We start from the raw sequence: 24,163 nt of genomic DNA, 5'->3' as shown, positions 1-24,163 counted from the left end.
CTTCTCTGCAGGAGGTTATACTTCTGTTAATTAAACTCTAAAACTCTATAGAAATATTGAAAAATTGCATTTTTGTTGAAAATTATTCAGTAATTTCCATTACTTGTATATACGTATAAATATAGTCATTAACAAAATGACTTAATGTTCTCAAATATAAAGCATTTCGCCTCCGCAATTGCATATACTAAATATGCGCTTAATCTCTCATTTGACTGTCTCATAAACAAAAGTAAAGATTATACGAGTATTTCAAATAAGCAACCTAAGGTTTATCGTATTTATTCTCACTTATTTACAAATACTCATTCAAGCGTGGTTTTGCATTTTCTTTAAGTTTATTGAGAGCTTAGCCCCTAGAGGTAACTATAATCAATTCCAGAATGTCTTACACACATACCGATATGGTAGCACATTTTCACAAGAAAAGAAAAGTGTACACACAAACACGCAACTCGCACGCACGAAATTTATCCAGAAAATCCTTTTTTGTTTACCAAATTAAACGATTTCTTGTGTTCATCTGCAACGGACTAGTGGACTTGCCGAAATTTTGCTTTCTCATTTCACAGTTTTCCTTTGCTCCATTTCGTGTATTTTTCGCTTCTCATGCAGCATGTTTGTTTATCTACTCCCACTTGGTATTTTTTAATTTTTTTTTGGGTTATACATTTTGGAAATCCACGCGCTGTCAGACGCAGCTATATTTTTAGTGGCTACCATGTTTGTGTTATTATTTTGTGCTGAGCGCAACTCTCACTATCGCATGAGGTGGTGATCTCAGCGGAAATTATGACCTTACGCTTTTAATTTGCTGCATTAATATGCGGTTCTCATATAAAATGTATATATTCGCATATGAAAAAAGCTTTTTGGCAAAGATTACTTTGTGTTTGGGACGTTGACGTGGACTGCGATTGTGGCGGCACTGCTGAGCATTGCAGATATGCTTTGGGAATTGAGAATAACATTTGTATTAACTGCTGTTATGGCTGCCATATGTGCAGCAGCAAGCCTTAGCTGTGGAATTTTATATCTTAAGTTATGACTAGGCAACATTTTTCTTATTGCTTGGCTAAATGAAGTAGAAGAATAAGTTTAGAAATCGTTTAGAAGTCTCATAAAAGGGTTAAATAGTTGAAGACATCTTTTAATGGTTGTTTCGTTTTTCTTTTATTTTGCCCAGGTTTAATTTTTTTTGTTCTTTTCTTTTCCTTGATGGTTCATGCCATTTCGTTACTCTCAGTAGGCTACATCCACCGGAGCGTATGAGTAATATTAATGTAGTTCAGTCGCAAGTGTAACATATGGTACAGTCCGCTTATGATAATCATAAGATAATAAAAAAGATGATTTTGCAATATATACATGGAAAGTAATGCTATACGCAGTTTTTTGCCTCCCAGTCGACTTTTTAACTTGCTTTGACTTGTTTGAGATAATAATTTAAGGACACACCTAGGGCTATGAGTGATGTTGCGTAAATAAAAGGAAAAACATGCATGAAAGTAAGAGAACCGTAGTTATCAAACCGTTTTCCTTAGTGAACCATATATTTTTAAGGTTATTTCAGAGCCCTTATAATTTGAAAACCTTGCCCTCCTTTTGATTTTGGTTTAAAATTCAGAATTTTTACGTTAAACAAATTTGTAAAGAGAAGATTTATAAAAATTAAAAATTATTAACCAAACAACAATAAAGTAAATACAAATACAATATAAAATCAGAAGCCCAAAAATTCACCCGAAATTTTACTTCCTCTAATTTTTCCAAAAAGCTATTTCCAAAAAAAAAAATTCACAACCCACCACATCACCTTAGCCATTATTTGCAACTAACTATTTCCCACACAAAAGCAGCACCAGCAAGTTCTTATTAATAAAGTTAATTTGGTTTAAAACCGCTAAAATTAGTTTCTGCGCAAATTGCCTGTATGCTCGGTTGTGGCAGCAGCATATCTGAAATTATGTGTCAGAGCGGATTACTTGTTTATATATTATGTGTGTGTGTTTGCGAGCGCTTGGGGCAGCAGGTGCTATTAATAGCCAAACATTAATTTGACCTCGACTTGTTTTCGCTTGTATTTGGCTATCTTTGGTCGCTTTATGCTGCAGCAGCCGCACAGAGTGTTTCATGTGGTCAGTTAGATGATTATGGTGTGGTTAGAATTCTGGGGCACCGTTGACAGCTTGACCTAATTAGGTAAATTTTTAATTATGAAAATTTATTGGTAACGTTAGAAGTACGCTGTATCACGTTATTTATGTTGACAGCGGGGATAAACATATTTACTTTTTGTAAGCAATTAAGCGCTTAAGGAAACCGAGTAATATATTTCATAAAATAAATTTGCTTTAATGCATTAAGATAGGAGTATTTATTTACTCTTTCCTGCAAAGTCTAATACACTGAAGGTCAAGAATTTATATGCGTTTTATTGCAGCCATTTTCAATAAAGCTCTGTTTGATAATACTTATAATTTTGAAATTGTTTTCTTTTTAAACAGAAATACTGTGTGTTTGGTGAGCAATATATTTGATTGTAATACAAAGTAGAGTCAATGACAGTTGAGCTCATAATATATAAAATTCAAGATTTCCCTAAATTCGTCAAACATCCGCTAAAAACTTTCTCTTTTGCTATAATAAACCATTTGAATATATTTCATAATTTCGGAAATGTAGTTATGAGATGGCAACCAAGTACTGATAAAAAATTAATCTAAAAAATATTTACGTTCGACAGCTATTTTGCGATTACGTCAGTATAAGTATTGACCGGCTATGAGTAAGAAATAAATGACGGCATCTTAAACCGAAATATTGGTCAGTTAATTATTTTGTTCGTGATTTACTTAAAAAAAAGTAAAGTATATATAAATAAACTTATCTCATACTAATGGTTTCAACGATTACTAAAGTTATTTGTTTTCGAAATAAAGATGCTATTGCAATAACAACTTTTCCAGAAGCGACAAAAAACATGCGTACATACTACATATGGACATACATATAATAAGCACTTCTTTTAAAAACAACGATATTCAAAACAAGAAAAAACGTTTACTTCGGTTGCACCGAAGCTAAATACCCTTCACAGGTGCATTTATGTTAGTAACTATATGTTCAGTTTGTATGGAAGCTATATGCTATAGTTAACCGATTGGAACAATTTCTTCGGAGATTATATTGTTGCCTTAGAAAACTATCTATACCAAATTTCGTGAATATATCTTGTTAAACGGGAAAGTTTTCCATACAAGAACTTGATTCCGATCGTTCAGTTTATATGACAGCTATATGCTATAGTGAGCCTATCTGAACAATTTTTTCGGAGATTACATTGTTGGCTTAGAAAATTATCTATACCAAATTTCGTTAATATGTCTTGTCAAATGTGAAAGTTTTCCATACAAGAACTTGRTTCCGATCGTTCAGTTTATATGGCAGCTATATGTTATAGTGGTCCGATATCGGCAGTTCCGACAAATGAGTAGCTTCTTGAAGAGAAAATGGTGTTTGCAAAATTTCAAAACGATATCNACAGACAGACGGACATGGCTAAATCGAATCAGCTCAACATACTGATCATTTATATATATACTTTATAGGGTCTCCGATGCTTTCTTCTGGGTGTTACAAACTTCGCGACAAAATTAATATAGGTACCCTGTTCAGGGTATAAAAATATAATATATAATCGAAATCTATGGCACATTCTTATCTATACTGAATACTTCTCATTCTCTATCAAAAGTGTCGTTCCCTCTGCATATGTTTGTAAAACAGCTTAAATGAACCTTACAATTCTTATGCATTTTAATGACGAAAGGGAAAAGTTTGACTAAAATTTCGCGTGCTCAAAGACCCTTATGTGTTTAGCTCTCTAAGGCGATAGAAAGTGGTGTGAAGGCATATAGGATTGTATTTTCTCTTGCATAAGTACTAATAGAAACTGAACTATGGAAAAAACAAATAAATAAACTATTTAGTGTTGTAGAAATTATGACTTCGAAATTTCATCAATTCAAGTTAATTCATGATATTTTTGGAATAAAAATCAGAATGGAACTTTTAAATCTCTTACAAATACTTGTTTACAAGAACTTGCTTCCAATCGTTCAGTTTGTGTGGCAGCTCTAAAGTATGGTGATCCTATATTATCGGTTTCGACAAGAAGGCGTATACAATATTGCAATGTATATACAGACAGACGGACGGTCAAACAATCAGAAGGACATGGCGCAATCCATTCATCGTAATGCTGAACATTTGAATATATATTTTAGAGGACTTCCGACATTTAGTTTTGGGTGCAATAAACGTCGTGGCGAATTTCGTACTTAAACTCATACAAATTTAAAAATAAATATGTTTTTCTGACTGAAATATTATAATTAAACACAGATAAAGAAAGAGTGTTTAGCTATGTTGAAAATGTTATTAAAATAAGTACTCTTTTCGAAAAGATAACTGTCTTAGTTAGAATAAGGAGTGTGCAGACGCCATGAATTCATAATTCAAAAACATTATTCTTTTAATTTTTACACCTTTGCACCATACAGATCATAATAATTTTGTTCATGCACCATTGTATTGTCACAAGCCACCCATACTCGTTGTTTTTGTATGGATTAAATGGCAGCTCTTTAATCTCTTAAGCAATTTTCCTTGTTTACATACGTATTGAGTCAGAAATGGACCTCATTGCTGAACAAAATTTGGATCGAAGACATAAGATCTTATTGGAACTCTTCAAGAGCACATAAGCGAAGGGATGTCGTTTGGGTTTTTTCGACGTAAAAAGCGCCTATACGTCAGTGCGATCTCGTTTATCTTTTATATCGGAAGGTTCAGGTCAACAGTTTTTTAAGATGATTTTAAATTGCGTAATTTTCACTGATATTTTAATTTTGTTGAAAAAATATCTGCCAAAAATTCAATTTTCAGTTTTTTTCCTTCGTTCAAGTTCTAAGTGTTAATATTGTAACCAAAAGGCATTTTTTCAAATTAGACGATCCTGTAAGGAGTTATCCGGCAAATGCGAACACATCTTTTTTCCGATGTGTCACCGGAAATGGCGGCGTAATGGACGAGTTTAAAATATCTTGGTTTTGTAATATTTCAGAATTTCTATGTTGATAAAGTATATTTGTACAAGGAAAACTTTTTTTCCAATTTTATATGAAAAAAAAATCTAGAAAAAAGGATGTCTTTTAACCGAGGAAACCCATGTAATCCTTTAAACAAAGATAGGATAAGTATATCTTTGATTTTTGACCAACTTCGATATTGTCTTCGTTTCATATTTGGTTTCGCCATATAGTTGACAAGCACGCACAAGTTTATAAAAGCAGAGCAAGATCATAAACGTAAAAAAGGAATTTAAGAAAAACATTTTGTTGCATTGTAAAAACTGATCAGTCCAGGTCAAATTTGATATCTGGATAAGTTTCATTCGATGATTTAATATGGTCTTTCGTTCATTTGGAAAGAATTATTATTTTTTTTTGTTTTTTGCTGAAACTTTTTCTTTCCTAAAATACATACATAGATAGTGAGAGTTTAGTTTCAGTTAGTAGAATTTATTTCAGTTCAATCTTAGTGCACTTCCTGACCTTAAGGTATTTCCCAGATTTCGATTCGTGTAAACTGCAAGAGCATAGAATGTTCGTCTGCTTCCGAACTTAGATTAGCTTGTCAATTATATACTCGGGCTTGATATTTTTTTCATACCGGATTGAGTTAAGGATTACGATTTAATTTTTAATACTTATTCGAATTTTTGGAATAAAGTTCATTTCTATTATGTATTGGGAATTAAAACATTTTAAATTCATTTCATTGCGACTTTCGAGGTTACAAAGCAAAAAAATATTTAATTTAAGCGTTATGCTAATTGTATTTTATGCATTTTTTGCAATATTGGTTATAAATCTTAAGCATATCGTAACATATAGGAAGAAAATCTTTTATAAAAAGAATTATGCAATTTTTATAATGAAAGTTTGAAACTGTCATAATAAGGTCGTACCATTTGCACCGCTGTACATTTATAACAAATGCTATTAAAAAGTATTCCTGCAGAATCATTTTGGAAAGCTTAGTTAGCTAAGTTTTCGGTAACTTACTCTCTACACTATCTTATAGAAGATTAAGTCAAACAGCCACAAGAGCTGGTGTCAAACGTACATTCATCAGTGTTTGTTTTTCTTTAATATTATCTCAACAACTGTCTTGTCGAGTGACTGTTATTGTGCGATTATTTATTTATTTTTCTTTGAATAGTGGCTGCCTTCATGTTGAGGATAAGAAAAGCTTCCGATTATCACTAGTTTCGCTGAGTGCATATGTATGTACGCGCACCCACAAATCAAACAAAAAATTTCAATAAAAAGCGAATAAAATCTATCAAATATCTACATCTGCTATGGAGCTTTAGAAATTGGAAACATATAAAAAGTAAAGTAAAAGCAATACAATATTTCCAACGGGATTGGGTTTGCCCTAGTCAAGACTGAAAATACTGAATATTTGTTTTGGTCACTACTTTTATACTCAGTTATATGCGATTGCTTGCAAAAATATTTTTAGTGTCATTTGTAGTATGTTAAATGCATATATTATTAATAATTTATGGTCATATTGTGTTTTTAATACTTTTTTTTTTATTATTTGTTTACAAATATTATATCACCTTTCCTAAAAAATGACTGATTTATAAACATATCAACTCATAAAAATGGAGTCCAAAAAAAAAAAAAACAACGCATATTCCGTTTTCGAAGATAATACTTAAACCCTATTTGGCTATTAAACAAGAACAATAACAACTGTGAACACATACAAATTCATACTTCCCTAGAGTTCACTGGGTTTTCATCAATATCAATGGTGCGCACACACAAACAAGCAAATCCAGGCGCAAACATTGACCTTTGTGAGCAGTGGCTTAAGCGAGGAAGTCATAAAATTTTTATAGCCATTCAGTGCTTGTGAAGCAACACTTCAGCGTCGAGGTTTTGCGAACTGCAATTTACAGAATTTTTCAATTTTATTACTATTGAAGAAAAATCGCTCCCTCACATGCACCCAGCCACACACATGCTTTCGTACCCGATTGTGTTGCCATAAAAATATGCAAAAATGGGCCTCTTTTGTTGGCACAATTTGTATTTAATGTACTTTCATTTATATGTATGTGCTGGCGGAGCTGTTGTCAGCCCACAAACACGCTCATTGATGCAACAATAACCACATTAAGTAATGTTCAATAAAAAGAGAGCGAAAAAAATCGACCTCAACTCTTTTGTGTGACGCGCGACTCCTTTCTTCACGAGTTTCCTTCGTAACACTTTTGTTGATTTTATTACAGTTTTCTTCTTCCAGCTGTTGCTGCTGCTACTTTATTGCGTGCTATTGTTATAGCCACCACTGTCGCGTGCCTTTGCCCTGCTTTGTTTGCTATTGAACCCTTTAAGTGTGCGATTATAAAAAGCACCGCTTATCCTCTCCCAATCTGTCACTTTATTTATTTGTTTACTTTATTTAATATTTTTTTTTTTTGCCTTTTTCTTATTGGTTGTTTGCTTCACATTATTTTATTTGTTGCGCGTGGCTTATGCTGGGGAAATGTGACTTTCGGGGTTTGCATTATTGGCAGTTACGACATATATTATTGCATATATTTATTTATTTTGTTTTATTTTATTGTTTTTGTTGGCCCTTAGCTTAACGAAAATGGGATTTCCTTAATTGAATCGCTAGCAAAGGTTTCTTCGATTGTGAAATGATTGTTGAATGCTTTTGTTATGGCCATTAGCGTTATATTTACTACATACAATAAATATTTATTTGCATACTTTCTTTTTAAACAGTTCAATTAGCAAAACTATTAATAGATAAGTACCATTTAAACCTCAGTATGCTCTGGGCATCAGTCACTAGATCACCTCTGATGGTCTAGAAGAATATGCTCCGGTCTTGAGGCCTTCAGTTAGTCGTCACAACTTTTCGTAGAATTACCCCTGTCAGCCAGCTTGTCAAGTTCTTCATACTCACGCATTTCGGCCTCTCCCTTCGACTCTTGATATCTATCCCAAAGCACTTCTCATCGTACCAGCTGTTCTTTTGCTTTGACCGATACCCAATGGTTCGTTTGCAGCTGTACGTAAGGAGCTTGAAATGCCATCCCACTGTTTTCTTATACCCAGTTGTTGTTGAGAGCTCTCGAGAGCATGAGAAAATCGAAAGTTGTCTGTTGTGATTGTAGCTTTTCGACGTCAAGCCTTCCTTTTATTTGCTTACGTGCGTTTTTTACTGCGTAGAGGCGGGTGCGTATTTTGGCTGTAACAAGGTAGTGATCCTAGTCAAGTTTAGGACCTTGGAACATACGCGCGTCCGTGTAAAACAATGGAGACATGTCTCCTGTTTATCATAACATGGTCGATCTGGTTGGTGGCTTATCGATCCGCAGACAGTCAAATAGCTTGGTGAATTTTTAAGTTCTGGAATCTATTACTACAGATAACCATATTTCTAAGACTAAGTTTACCGACTATTGCGCCAAATATTCTATCCCTCACTGTATTTGCGCTCATTTATATGGCCAAATTTTTGGACGGCGGTGATGTCGATCTTTACTCTTGCGACGACATCATCCTTCCCAATTAAGGCACTTAATATTTCAAGTAAGCGCCGTTAAATCTCAATCCTCAATACGTTTACAGTGGTGGTCATTAGAAGGAGAGTATCTCATCCGAGGCTTCTTTGTCTTTTCCTTTTGGGTATTTTTTTACGTGGTGGATTCCATACTCAGCGAACAACCCTGGAAAAGGATGTTTCGCTTTCTTACTTAAGTCTTCAAATGGATGTTGTTTGGCTACCCAGGAGATACTTGGTCTAAGACCGGAAGGCATGAACTGCTTGATTCATGTGTTATGGAATCGTTTCTGGCCACTCCGAAGTGAATGGGGCTCAAAGAAACCTCCTTACTTGAGATGTTGTTAATACGACATTTGACTTCAAATGTTTTTTCCAACAAATTTAATTTTCTCTATAAGGTCTAGTATAAGGAAATTCCTAAATATCACTTTCGTAGAACCCTTATTCATACTGGCAAAAAAGTGTGTTTCTGTTGGAACAATATTTATCTTTTATTGGGCGAAACTGGGCACTTCCAAGCAATTGCTTCACTTAGATGGCTCAATTATTGATAGTACTGCCTGGGATTAAAAGTATGGGAGGAGCTTATAGTGACTAATTCATTGCCAATCCTGTCAAACTTATGGCATAACCTTGCTGACAGTGATCCCTGACTAAGCGGTCTATTGGAAAAATAACGGATTTTTTCTTTTTGTTATAGCTTGAAACCTCATCGATCTGTTTGAAAAAAAGCTCAAGTCAAGTTTATTTCAACTCTAGACTTCAAAAGTCTACAGAAAATATCCATCAATGTTCAATAACTTTGGTCTGATTATCGGATGTATCTGTCTGCCACCAAAGTCTGTATAAAAACATATAATTCCTATCTCCCCCAGCTATCTTACCCGAGAAAAAATTTACAATTGCTAAACTCGTTGTTATATATTATATATATGAATATATAATATACGAAGGCGATGCTTCAATAGGATATAAACATATTAATCTTCCTTCTTTTAAGCTCCAAATTACTGAAACTTTTTTCTTTATCTTTACATAGTTGTTATATTACGGTAATTATGCACAGAGGTAGCGTATTGCATATTCAGACCTTTATAAAATAGCTGTTGAAACATATGTATATTTCGGTTTTCCCTACGGTTCTAATTTCGTTTACCAATTAATCCTTAAGCATATTTCAACTTCGTATCAAATACTCTTAAGCAATTTCATATAGGTTTTTATTACGTTTCACATGACTAAACATTATTTCATGCCACAACGGTAATTTATCATCCAGAACATAAGAGCATGTAAAACTAGTAATGTTAAAAAATGAATGGCGGCAGCAACCCATGTGAAAAATCAACAAACACGGGGAAAAAGGACAACACTTTGTGTTTGAGTTGACTTGCTCATAGCTGACAACCCGAAAAATTCAACAATTTCCGCTACAACTCGGTTGACTGATTGTCAATTAGATGAATGAGATAACACGCGTATCGAAAGGATAGTCAACGCCCCATCCCGCTTGCACACTAAGCAATTTATTTAAATGCAATATTGAAACGACAATTCCAGCAACACTGACAAATGTCACAAATAAACTAGCAAAGTTCTTCTGCAAAGCAAACATGCACTCGTGTTTCTATATGAAATGCTATGAACAACTAAAATATACTGTACAAATATAAACGCTCCACACACACACAGCCATGCAATAAATAAGAGAGTAAATAAATGAAGGTTGGCCATGAGTGTCATGAATAATATGTGCGCTGTAGCAATTCGAAAATGGAAAAATTAAGTAAAGCGAAAACAAATTCACTGACATTACGACACTTTAACTGATTGACACTCTAATAGACAGTTTGCTAATACACATACATGCATACACATCTAGATGCTCGGTTATTTATACTTATTCAACAGTTTTGGTTACAGACATTGTGCGGGTTTAAATAATAGCTCACTAGCTATTCCGCAACGTGCTTACTGCTTTTCCCTTTGTTTAGAAGTCAACTCGTATACGCGGAATACACATAATATTTATTTATTTCAATATGAAAAGTGGAAGGGTCTAGTCGACAATGGATACGCTTTAATTTTTTGCTTAACTGTTTTCAATGATCAGCAATGTGTGTTGAATAATGTTTAGATATTAGCTAAATGGAAAAGATTTAGAGCATATTGAACTGCAATTTGTTATGCAGTGGTGTTGGTGAATATTATTTCAATGGCTCGAAATCAGTGTTCTCAACATTTTTTTGAAATTTTTTTTTAACAATTTTATGAACGCAGCATTCCTATTGGAATAAATCATACAATGGGGCAATAAAAATAACTATGTTATATTTGCAACATCTATTTCAAGACAGTTACGGTTAATTATATCACTGTGTTCTATACAACACCAGCGATAATCGAGCTGTCCCAGGTGGACTTTCATGCTGTATGAGTACAAAAAGTCCCAAAAATTTCTTTAAAGAGCCGACTGGCGCAGTTGCCAGATCATGCATATAAATTTTTTCGACGAATCGAAGTTCAATATCAAATGTACCGGCGGATTGAAGGTGGTACACAGTCCGAACGGACAACGCCTCAATCCACGTCACGCTTGTTGTAGGCAGGTGAAACGCGGTGGAAGCAATGTACTAGTGTGTGATTGCATCTCAGGTCATGGTATAGGACCAATTATCACATCAATGGTATAATGGACAGATGTAAAAGCAAAACTTCGTATACATATGAAGAACAAATTCCTTTAAACTGGATTTATCCACACGCCAGCAACCAGAAACACACTGCTATTTGTGTAAAATTGTGATCTGTTGATAAGAGGACTGAGGTTTTGTAGTGACATGTTAATGCCTATTTAATATTCATTTAATTCCCGATAAGGTAGATAACGTGTTTTAGTTTTGGCACACACTATGTGTAGCATTTTTGATATTGAATTATAATATAATATATCCAATCCTACATGCTCAATTATTTGTTAAGATATCTTATATATGAGTGATATTAAACTATTTTTGCCATTCACATTTATTATTAACAGAAATATGTATATGTTCTTTGGGTTTCATTAACTACCAAACCCAATCAGTATTAGTTATATAGAAGCTATGTCAAGTTTTCACCCGATTTTTTATATTTTTGGCACAATCAGATGGAATTGAAGATTATGTAGAATAGGAGTAGGGGTTGTGACTCTGGCTTCTATAAACCTCTGTTTGGGAGTGGTTATTATCCGATTTCACTTATTTTCACACTATCGTTAAAATATTATAGCCCTGTGCAAGTTTGGAAAATATATAAAATAATTGCGCCAAATTTCAGTTCTGTTTTCGACTAATGGCGTTTGGCGGGCGTGAAAATTGTTATATTATGCCCATGCACGAAATCGTCTTTACCGTTTTGACGAAAAATTTCGCCAAAGTATCATTATTAATACGCAAGTAAACAGCTTTTGATTTTGACGTTTGATTTCAACTCGACCCTTTATATTAGTCGTTTAGTTTCTAAATTTGCATTTTATTTCAATAGATGTTTATTCACATATGGCTAATCAAACAAAATTCTTCCTATCCTTTCTTGTAAAACTCAGTTCATGTGCCAGAAAAATATGTGTGTTTTATTACAGATTTTTAAGTTTTTTCCGGTTCAAATGATTTTTTTCCTCCGATTTGATTTACCAAAGACACCTCAGATCTCAATGCCATTGCTTTTATCAAATCTAAATCAACTGATTTTTCTTCAGATTACCGACTAGGTTCTTTCAAGTGGCTAGTTTTAAATTTTTAAACGGGCAATAGGATTTGTCTTGTTGGCTTATTTAACAAAATTTAAGTTTCTTAAATATATACTTTTCTTAAAACACAAAAGGAAGCAAAATTAGTATGGAGTTAATAAGTAAACCCTATCCAAATAATTATGAAAAAAACTCAACAAGCAACAGATTAAAAATGTATAATATCTCATGAGGCATACTTTTAATTATTATTTAATTTCTATTTCTCACCTAAACATTTTGTATCCAAATAATATTTATGTTTTTCGATGTTTCGGACAAGTTTTTACTAATTTTTAAAATACATATTAACAATAAGCAATCGGAAATAAATCCACTATGTATTACACATACCCTGTGTATACAATATATCCAAGGATTACATGGCGTATGAGTAATATTCTTTCATAATAATATAAATATATTTCTCTGCATATGAAAATAATACATTTGCTACAACTTTAATAGTATGACCAGACACAATAATATTGCCAGACACACACGCACGCACATAAAGTATGCATGCACATAACTGTGGTGGTAATAGAAATGGAATGTAAACATTATATGTATGCATTTTTAAACATGACACTCATTTGTTGCACAATATTATTATTCTGCCAAATAGGTATTTTGATAGCATCTGCTCTTCGGTCTGCATACTTGGGCGGTCTTTTCTCGTGATTCATCCGGCATGCCTGCGCAGACAAACACAAACAACTGTCAATAAATGAAACCAAATGGCGTTCGCATGTGGACTAAGGACAACAGTCTGACCCATATATTCTCCAATAAATTAATGCTTTTTGCCCACGCCATAAATATATGTTTATTAGTCGATTTGAATATGTGTTTATTTATCTGTCGATGGACATCATTTGAGACTATAAGCGAAATTGACTTGTAGGCGGCTGCATCTGGCACACACACACACACATCCTCCACACTGAAGGGTTATTTAAATAAAATTGTGGGTAAACTCGTGTAAGCAAAACATACTTTTGATTACAATTTTGCAAATCCTCGGAATGTTTTTATATACTAGCATTGCGGGAAAATATCTTTTATTTAATTTTCTTTCTAATATCTTTCTCTTTACGAATATGCACAAATTTTGGAATCATTTTGTTGTAGAAAAGGATCGCTGATGTATTGTAGCATCAATTCGTGGATCAAAATATGTTTTTTAAATTTTTATAAGGCTTCTACGTTTTCTGCTCAATGCAAAAAATTCCGTCTTCAATAAAAATTCTATTTCTCTACTTCAGAATAATGAACTGAAAATTATTGAATACTTTTTTTGTTAAATTAATAGTCCCTTATGTACATAAGGGTGGCCGGATAAATACTTCTCGTAGAAAAAAGGAACGAAGATATAATAACTAGTGATTTAGTTCTGTCCTTAGTCTCCTTTTATTTCGAAATACTTGACCAAACGAAGGTCTAACCAACATGTCTGTAAAATACTTTTTATTATGCATAGTAGATTTCTGACTGATCTTTTTAAGTTTGCAAACTAAGATAGTAAATAGGGTAGCAACTCGCAGTCTGTCAAGAATCGAGTTTTCATGGTGGTAGATAGTTTTTTCCTTTGTTTTTTAAAAAACTATGTTCGAGAAAACTGTGATCATTATCGTTCCGGTAGATAAGAAACATATTTCTTCTTCGGACCGAAATCCTCACGCCCTTTATCATTTCCAATATTTCATGCATGATATGACGCATGCAGTTTTTTGAGAAGTCTATTGTCTCAACTATCAAGATCACTATTGTGTAGTGTCGTGGGCTTTTCTCACGTTATCTCTTATGATATCAGCTTTAGAGGCACCTGGGTGTAGCTCATACAAAAACCAATTTGTTACTAACTTAAGACTTCTTAAACAAATTTTTGGCGGCTACCAAAGTCACCAAGGTCTAAGCGTTCTCTGATTTCTGACTGAACATAATTCTTAAATCGTTAAGCATCGGAAAAAATACTCGCTGGAACAGACTGAATGGTTTTACGAATGGATTACAGCTTTCGATGAGAGTTGGTGGAGCAGTACACTGTTGAGAGTTTTCGATCTAAATACTGCAGCCTTTTGTAAGCAAAGGTGGATGCCATAAAGGTAGTATCCGAAGTGTAACCTCTTTCATAGTGGTGATTATCCACTCCTATAGTAGGGCAAGGATATTAGCCACGTGTGCTCACGACTAGTGAAACGGGGTCTAGACTCCTTATTTTTCAGGAAACTTCAAGGTTGATGAATTTGCTAGGACAGGTACTTCAGTATCAATAACTACGAAGTAGGATTGCATATGAACGTTGGCTTTATGTGGGTTGGATACCGGCTCAGCAAGCGTTGGTCAACTGCCAGCAGAAATGTAGTTGTATTATTTTTCTGGCCCTGGAGCTCTTCGCTCTCAGTAAGGTTCATATTTTAACGGTGGTAGGGGTTATAACTGAACACTGCTCGATCCAGATTCATTTAACATCTTGCGGATTGTCAGCTGCATAGGCTATTATTTGTTTGGAAGAAGACAAAAGGAATCTTCTCAATACTTCATTCTCGAATTTTCTGTTTTTACCAGATCAAAGCAAAAACAATTCGGATCTCTTGCTTTTAGACATTCAGGTGAAACGGCGGGAATATAAATACAACTTCAAAGCAGACTTGTGATAGGTTCAGAGCGTTGGTTAGGTGATTCGTATGATCTCCAGCTTTTTTAAGGAACCAGCCACTTAACCTAAGGTAACTCAAGAAAAAAAGGCACATGAGAAGTTTACAACAAGGGAAGCTGTTTTGTCAAACTGTTACTTCACTGATCAATTTCAGTTGTATTTAAGAGTTGTTCATATTCTTTAATAGCATGCTAAAGTGGACAAAATATGTTTATGTTGAAGAAGTGTGTGATATATTTTCTAAAGTCTATATGGGTATAGCGCACACTCTTTAGTTGCCAAAGTAAGTTAGTTTATTTTTAGATTTTTTTTCATGTTTTGATTATAATCACGGAAACTTTGAGGTAATAAATGAAAAAAATGGACATGTGAATGTCTAAAAATTTTGCGAGCTTTAAAACATAAGTAAAAAGTTTCATGCTCATGGACTTAAATTTCAGAAAGACTTGTTTACGAGTCTTAAAAGTACTTTCTTACATCTCAACTACACAGCAGAGAACCAGAGCATATACTATACATATCTAAGATTTTATGATCCCATGCGCATGTAAAGTACACTCGAATTGTCAATTCACGCTGTCATTTACAAGTTGACACAGACGCGTCAAATTTCATGACCTTGCCACGTTGAGCACATAAAGAAATTAAATGTCTAGTAGAAGCAGGCAGGGCGGCAAAGCAGCGAAACAGGTGTCACTGCGGTCTGAAGAGCGTGTTTTTCGGCGCTCAAAGATGGTGCAAAAATTTGAAGACGTCATAAAAATATGGTCACACACACACTCGTACGAAATCTATGTAAAATGTGTGGAAATCTAAAATTATGCGAATATTGCTTGCCACGACTTAATAAGGAGCAAGGTGCGCAGATAATTGCGTCACGGCACAGCGTGTGCATCGGTAGAAATCAAAAGTGGAATGGAGATGGAAAGTGCGAAATAGCATAATTCTATGAGCTAAGCAAACCACTTGTGTTTGTATGTGTGTGTGTGTGCCTATGGCAGTAAGGCACTACTAGTCGTTCATGGCGGCAGTGTGAAGTGATTTATGTAACAATATTGAGGTTGTGTTGCTACCTTACAAAAACATGAATGTGTGAGTGTATGAGTGCTTGAGAGGGCAACATCCGCACAAGCGCAAAAACAAAACGAAACAAAAAAGCAAAGTAAAACTTATGTTCAGCCATAAACTGCAAATGGCGCCCAAGGGAATCATCAAAATACAGAACAAGCGTACAACGAATTGCGAAGGGAAGAAACAAAACCAAATGAAAATCGAAAGCAACCAAAACTCACGACTACAAACGTGCATATATACCAAAAGTAGAGTACAAGCAACAAAAAAAAAATGATAGCAACATTTTAGCGAAATGCAGGTGAAGAGGTGAATCATCGGATGCAGAAGATTGCCGATTGGCAAAAGTTGAGATACAACGTTGAAAAGTTACTGCAGCACTTGTGACTATCATTGCCCAGCTGACTGCTCAACACGCCACCACGTCGCCCCCGCCACGCCAATGTGCGTACAACATTATCGCTCGCTTGCGCTGGCAGCCAGTGCGAAATGTATTTTCAGTGGAAAAAAAAGTCACGCCATCAAGTGGTCAACAGCTGCACAAACAGCGTCTGAGCAATATGGCCAATAAACTGTCGGACTAACTGCCATTCGTCAAGCACTCTGCAGTTGCGTTGATATGGAAGTTAGTTAGGGTTCGGTGTTGGGGTCAACTGCCGCACCGTCAGCTTCGTCTACAAATGGCTTTGCACACAGGCAGCGAACTCACACTCTGACACTCTGCCAGTAAGTTGTCGCAGTGAGTGATACACTTTGTTAGCTGGCACTTTGACTCCTTTGCTATTCGCGTCATAGTCAACTCGCTTTGGTGGCCATCTAATCTATTATCCACGGATATTCATACCAGGAACTGCGCTTAATGGGCAAGCAATTAATTCTGTTTCATGTTTTTGTTTGAATTGGTATGACTTTTGAAATTCATGGTTTTCGCAAGTACTTTTCTTTCTTGTATTGTATTGTAATAAAGCGTCGAAAGTTCTGCTCAAGGTTCTTTTTAGTTTCACGCTAGTAACTCTTCGAAAGATTACATCATAACTGAGAGTTCTATATTCGCTCTTTTTGCTACTATTTCGTATGAGGTGTAAGACGCAGTAATAAAGTTTTTCGTTCTTTAAACAGCGTATAAATTTACGGCCTTAAAAGCCATGAGCAACAATATATTTATTTCATACTTAATGCAATAAATAAAATACAAATTTAGTTTTTTGCACAAAATTTAAGGGTCACAAATGTTAACTCAGAAATACAGAGAATCAAGAACTCAACACAGCTACTACATACGTACTCAATCAAGGTTTAGTGAATTTATTGAATTAAAAATCAGCCGTGCTTTCGCTTTTCTTAGGATCAAATGATCTTTCAAAATGTTTTTCACCGATCCTTCCGATATCCCAACGATGCCAGTAAGATCTCACACTGTTAATCGTCAATTCTCAAACACCAATTTCTTTATTTTATTGACGTGTTGATCATCAGTTGATGGTGACTGCCTTCCTGGATGTGGTTGGTTGTTTCTTTGAATAAATTATACTAATCAAAATACTTGCTCGTGACAAACAATGATCACCGAAGGTCTTTTTCAACATTTATTCGAACCTCCGATATTAGATCAGTATAGCATATAGCAGCCATATACATAAACAGAACGATTAAAGTAAAGCCGATGTATGGAAAGACTTGGTACTTCACAAGATATCTTAATGAAACTTCGCTCGAATTATTGCCTAAGACAACGGTATAATTTCCGAAGCTATTATTCCTATCGGCCCACTATAGCATGTAACTGCCATACAAACTGTTCCATCAAAATCCGACGTTGGTATCGAAAACTTTTTATTTTTATTAAATTTATTATTATTTTATTATTTATTTAATATTAATAATAATAAATTTTCACAAAGCATCATTTCAAAATTTACCCCAATTTATTAGTAAAGGGAACCATATAATCTCATTTGCAAGTAGCAGGAGAGTAATGAAGCGACCCTTAACCACAGCAATATGTCTTCTTTCTGAGATGATCTATCAATGAGTCAAAGTATATACTTCTATTAACGACAAAACTGTTCTTCAGTTTTAGCAGAGTATGTACCGGTGTTCTACTTGCCGCCAGTAATCTGATGTTTGATTTTTTAATATAGAAGAGAATAAGAGGTCAGTCTTTCAGTAAATATAATTTTGTAGTTATATTCAGGTTTCGGGTTCATAACACCTTTATCAAATTTGTAGAAGAATGGATAATTTTTGTCAAAATCAAAATCGGTAAGTTTTTAAGGTATCAGTCGGGTTCAGCATGCTAAGGTTTAAAAAGTTTTACTCTGAATTTAATTATTCGATTCGGACGAAAATTCTATTCAGAAACTACTACATGTTTCCTCTTGAGATTTTAAAATTATCTTCTGCGTAATATTATTTGGTAAGATACTAACATTTTGTCGCTTTTGCGTATTATTATTATTAATATTTTTTTTTAATTTAGCACTATTTTTTCTTTAAATTTTTTAACATAATATACTTAGGCGAGCTCGTCACTTTTCAAGCCTTTTTTCATATTTGGCTCAGTACGCTCCATTTTGTATTAAAATATTAATACTTTCCTTAATTCACTCAAATATGAAAATAAAGCCTTTCTTTTCTCCTGACTGCCAGAATTAATTACCAAAACTAGGTTTAATCAGTTAGATCAAGATACAAGTTAGGAATATTTCAAAGGAAAGATAATTTTTTACTTAGCTTGTACATATAACAATTGGTAGTTTTTATTTCGTTTTCTAGTCAGTATAATAACGATTTATAAATTTTAAATTATCTAAAATAGTTTTTTAGGGAAATTAAGCAAATCCTCAGATGTAGAATAATATTTATTTGATTTTTTTTAATGTAATGAAAACGTTCAAATTAAATACCTACATTATAATTTTTTCGATTGAAATGTCCAAAACTTCACATAATTCTTTACAATTATTTTTGTTATTCATTTAACTCCTTAATTGCCGAAACTTAACTGTGATCGGCATATTAAAAAGTATTTCGAAATAAATTCTTCAACTTCCATCATTCACGCGCTCAACTATGCACCGTGTTGGACGGGACAAATGCGAGACGTGCTCGAGTTAACAATATTTATGAATAAAACGCCGAAATCAACATTTCAAACATTCGGCACTCCCACTAAACCAGCAATTTATCGTAACGTGTTATGCGACGCCACCTTTTGCCAACTACCCTAATAAAGCATCAAGTCATTTATCATTTGAGCAGTATGGGTCCGGCGTAAAAGTACCACAACAACAATGAACAAATGTAAACAAAGCAAAACAAAAAAATTTGAGCAACAACTCATGTCACTTACCCACTATATTCAGATAGACGGAATGCCCGATCGGTGGTGTTGTTGATATTTGACACTCATAGATGCCCGAGTCCTTGCGTTGTGCGTAGCGTATACGTAACGTCCAATCCTCGGCGTGCGGCGAATGCATCGCTTCAAAGCGTTGATCCGACGTGTAGGTGTAACGACCGACTGTCAGCAGGTGAATGTCACGATGACGCACCCAAGAGACCTGAAAATGGGAAAAGTAAAAACAAAGTGGGAAACATGAATGAATGGCGAAATTTTGTTCAGTTTACGAAAGCAAAAAGTACAAGTGGGTGCAGGCAGAGAAATATATATTCTATATCATATGTATGTGTGTGTGTGTGGGTGCTTACACATAGAAGGAGAGAAGATTGAAAGCTTTCGCTGCGGGATTGACTGCTGCAAGTGGGCATAACGAGTTAGTAACCAGAGTGCCAGTTCACATACACTCTCTTTCGGATGTATGCATGCATGCAGGTACATATGTATGGATTTCTGTGTGTACGTAGTTGTGTGTGCTTTGGTGTTAGCGTTGTTGATGTGCTTCAAATGCTAATTTTCTACATCACTCTTTTCCTTATTCCATTTGCTTTCTTTACTCAACTTTCACCCACACATACACACTTACAAATAAATATAAACTCACACATGTATTTTATTTGCCATTTGTGTGCATGTATGTGGCACTTGTGTGCTCTTGTGACAAATTGCAGACGGATTATACAGGTGACATTCGCCTCTTGGGCACTTCACAGTTTCTATGACTTTTCCCCTAAGAGCACTGAAGCACTGCACTGAGCGGGTGGCTATCAGCAACAATTTGCTCTGCAAAATTATTATATTTTCGGTTGAAAAGTTTTGGGTGGGAAATTGCAAACGAATAGTTGCGCGTAGACTAATATTTAAGTTGTCATAACTCATGAGTTGTAAATCGGAGGGATTGTGCTTTAATGTAATCGCGTTAATCGGATTTGTGGGTCAAGTTGAAAATATTGCTTTGAATTATATTTCAGTGGAAAGTCAGTAAAAGTTCTGTCACAAAAATGGAAATATTAAAATTTTTTTATACGAAAACTGAAGCCAAAGTTAATCAATGTGAATAGTTTTTCACTCACGAACTCTTACCAGTTTACAATGATACAATAATTTAAATATACTGTTATATATAAGATTCTTAATTTTTAAACAAATTGATTTTATCTCTGATTTGAGGCGTAAACTGTTTTTGGTGCAATAGTGGTTGAGTATCATTCAAAAATTTAATTTTCCATATAAATAACACATTTTGGACTTGAAATAAATTTTTGACGTAAAAAAGTTTTTTTTTTTGTAATGAGAACACACACATAAAGCTTTGTAAATTTTATTAGGTCATATAATTTGCTACAAAATATTTCTGTGCGTGAATATCCCTGGCAAACAGCCTTTTAATTCTTTTAATTAAAGAGCTGGGAAAAGGAATGATAATTACATATGCTAGGATGTTCAATAAGTTTAGCCGTTTAATAACAAAAATACAATTTATTGATTCAAAATACACTTTATTATTTAGTGTAATCTCCCTGAACATTAATACACTTCCTCAAACGATCCACAAGTCTGTGGATCCCATCCTTGAAGTGAGAATTCCGAAGGTCTGTAAAATACGCTTCAACAGCCGATATAGTCTCTCCTTTGATGAAAAAAGGCTTGCCTCGCTGGAGGCCAAATCTGGTGAATACGGCGGATGCTCCAACAATTCGAACTTTAATTCATGAATTGTAGCCATTGTCAAACTGCTCCTGTAAAACGGTGCATTGTCCTGAAGAAAAAGGATTTTCTTCTGCACACCGGGTCTTTTTTTCACAAATTTTTTCCTTCAACTGGTCCAAAAGGTTGCAATAACATTCAGAATTATGTAATTTTTTTACCATTGTGCAAGTAACCCACCAACAAAATTTCTGAGAAAGTCGCATTCGAATGTGTTTTTGTTCCATTGGTAGCAATTTTCACTTAAAATATGGCTCAAGCTACGTAATGAGATGTATAGAGCCTTTATTAAATTTCTGTCAGTCAATCGACGATCTTCCAAAACCAACGCATATTTTGCTTATTGACGAAGCCATTCAACCAGAAATAAGCCACATCGCTCAAGGCTGATGATGGTATTATATTTCAATGAAAATCCGGATTATTTTCACGTTTTTGGTACTTCTTTGTCTAAGTGATACGGGAACGTTTGGTACTGACAGGACGATTATGATGAGCATAAATTGGTCGTAGCGCTCTTAAAGTTATTTCACCTTGTTGTTGGATCGTATATCTTTCCGTGATGAAATGGCAAAACTTCCTGAAGAGTGGTGTTAAAAGGGCGGGAAAAAAATATGACGCCGTTTGCTGTCCCCTTGGTTTATTTTATGTAGCGTGAAAATACCCGATAATAAATGTTATCGGCTGCTTTGCAAGCGAGCTTAGCTAATCGAAAATGCTGTAGCCTTTGTCTGCGCAGTTGCATCTCTTCTTTCCTGAAATGGGTTCGAAAAGGTAATAAATTGCACTAATTTATTGTTGGGATGGAAATAAAGATTAATTAGTACACATTGCTTATGCTTTTCCAACGTATATTGTGACTATTGTTGTAAGCACAGAAAATTAGTTTCGTCACAGGGATAGGGGAACAAGTTTGTTGCGTCACTGTTGTATTTAGAGCATATATGTATTTGATAAATAAATAAATAAAATATATAATAATTATTTTAGAAGTTGAAAATATTATAACAAAAACCAAGGACCAGTTCTTTATATTTTCTTTCTCCAAAAACCAGCGCACCATATTAAGAAATTTATTTAAACTAAATTATTATCTCCTGAAAAGAACAAAGTTGGGTTTGAGAAGCTAACGATTGAATTGAGCGATTTTTTCCATTTTCTCAGAACAGAGAGATATTTGAAAATAAATATAAAATTGAGGAAATAAAAACACATAATTTGAAATTTCATGCGGAGCAGGCTCAACTGCTGCAACCTTAGTATATGGTATACATATATAAAGCAAAAGTTCATAAGTATGTGCCACAACAAAGTAAAGTTTAGAGATTACAGTAAATATTTATTTTCTCTGCTTCATCCTATTCCTTTGCTTTATTTGCCATAATTGAATTTTAAGTCCTGCGGCGGCAAGAAAAATATTCCAAACATTGCAATGTATTTAACCTACTTACTCACATACGCTCGCACATTTGTTTGTATGTCATTTTTCAGAGTTTATTTGTGACTAAAATATCTCCAATATAGTGGAGTTCAAAAATGTGGCAGGCCATAATAAAAGATACTCGTTAAATAATTCGTTCAATGACTGCGGAAAATGATAAATTAATGAATTATAACATGTTTTATTACTTGAGGGGTTAGACCACAATTATCTAGAATCACCGTCACTCTTCGAAGCCCTCTTGCATAATGTGATTTCGAAGATTGATCGTCCGCCAAGTGTTCCAAAGATTGATCGAAATCACATTTTTAGGCTAATTTGGGTCTAATGTCAATAAAAAAAATGCCGTTTTTAAAGGTTTAGACTATCCTAAAATCTTAAGGGATATGGCAAAATACGAGTATACAGCTTATACGTGGGTACACAGAGGTATTAAATAGAAATATGCCATATTAGTGACTGCAAAGTCTTTGAACACCACTGTATAGCCATAGAAAGAGCAATAAAAAAGACGATTTCGACATAGTTATATCCCCTATAGGCACCAGTATTTAATTTACGAATCCATGTCAGATTTGAGTACTCAGAAAATATTTTTTTTTCTTTTTCATTTTCGAACTTAAGATTAACTTCAAAATCACATTAAATATAATTTTTCTTTATTATTATTTTAGTTTATTTTTTACTTGATTGCACTTCAACTGCTTAATTTTATGTCTTCAGCAAACACATATTTTTCTCTGAGCATTTGCTATGCCTCTTTCCCTTTTCCTTGCATTTTCCGCCATCTACAGTCTCTTTTTCTAATTTCTGTTATTTGGCAAGCGGCCAATCTTTTCAAGTGACTCGTTCTTCCACGCCTAAAATCACATATGTCGGCGCCAATTTTCGCCATTTGCCCTCCACTTGTGCGCTTTCTTTCATTTGTTTTTATATGCTCGTGTCACTTAAGCCATTTCAGCCGTCTGATTGTTGTGTTTTTCTCTTCCTGTATCGCTTGTCAGGCTGCTACTTCTACTACCTAATCACTGCTGATGATCATAATTATGCTTAATTGTACAATTACTAGCATTAACGGTTGTAATCTCGGCCGTGCATATACATATTTTCAACACAGAGATTGGCCAATTTGAGATGACAAAAAGTTGGCAAACAATTCGCAAGCGAACGAGCTTTGTATTTGCCTTGCAAGCGATACAATGTTTTGGTAATTTCAACAATTGTAACTCGCTAGTGACTTCGCTTGAGGAGTACACAAGTTGAACTGTTGTATTTTTAGTGCACACGTGTATAAAATCCAGTAGACATAGGCTTTGGAAACTTTTTGTTGTTTTCCTTGCTTAAGTTCCGGATGTGAGGGAAGTGATTAATAAAAGAAAAATACTTCAGATAATTTCAATATGGATAACTGCCTTATATTTATATTTATAACGACCTTAAATCTAA

General features: G+C 34.3%; 1 protein-coding gene across 1 annotated transcript in view; it reads right to left on the bottom strand.

The window, feature by feature from the left end:
* The window catches only part of LOC108974964, a 316,781-nt gene that overhangs the window by 9,287 nt on the left and 283,331 nt on the right, over positions 1-24,163 (bottom strand). Inside the window, exon 7 of the mRNA XM_018943101.1 lies at positions 19,522-19,732. Coding sequence (XP_018798646.1) covers positions 19,522-19,732 — 211 coding nt within the window. The remainder of the gene's footprint in view (positions 1-19,521; positions 19,733-24,163) is intronic.

Source organism: Bactrocera latifrons, unplaced genomic scaffold (genome assembly GCF_001853355.1).
Source record: "Bactrocera latifrons isolate USDA-ARS-PBARC rearing strain unplaced genomic scaffold, ASM185335v1 scaffold_6, whole genome shotgun sequence".
NCBI classification, from domain to species: domain Eukaryota; kingdom Metazoa; phylum Arthropoda; class Insecta; order Diptera; family Tephritidae; genus Bactrocera; species Bactrocera latifrons.
Note: the sequence above shows the minus strand (reverse complement) of the source record. Positions and strands in the feature narration are given on the sequence as shown.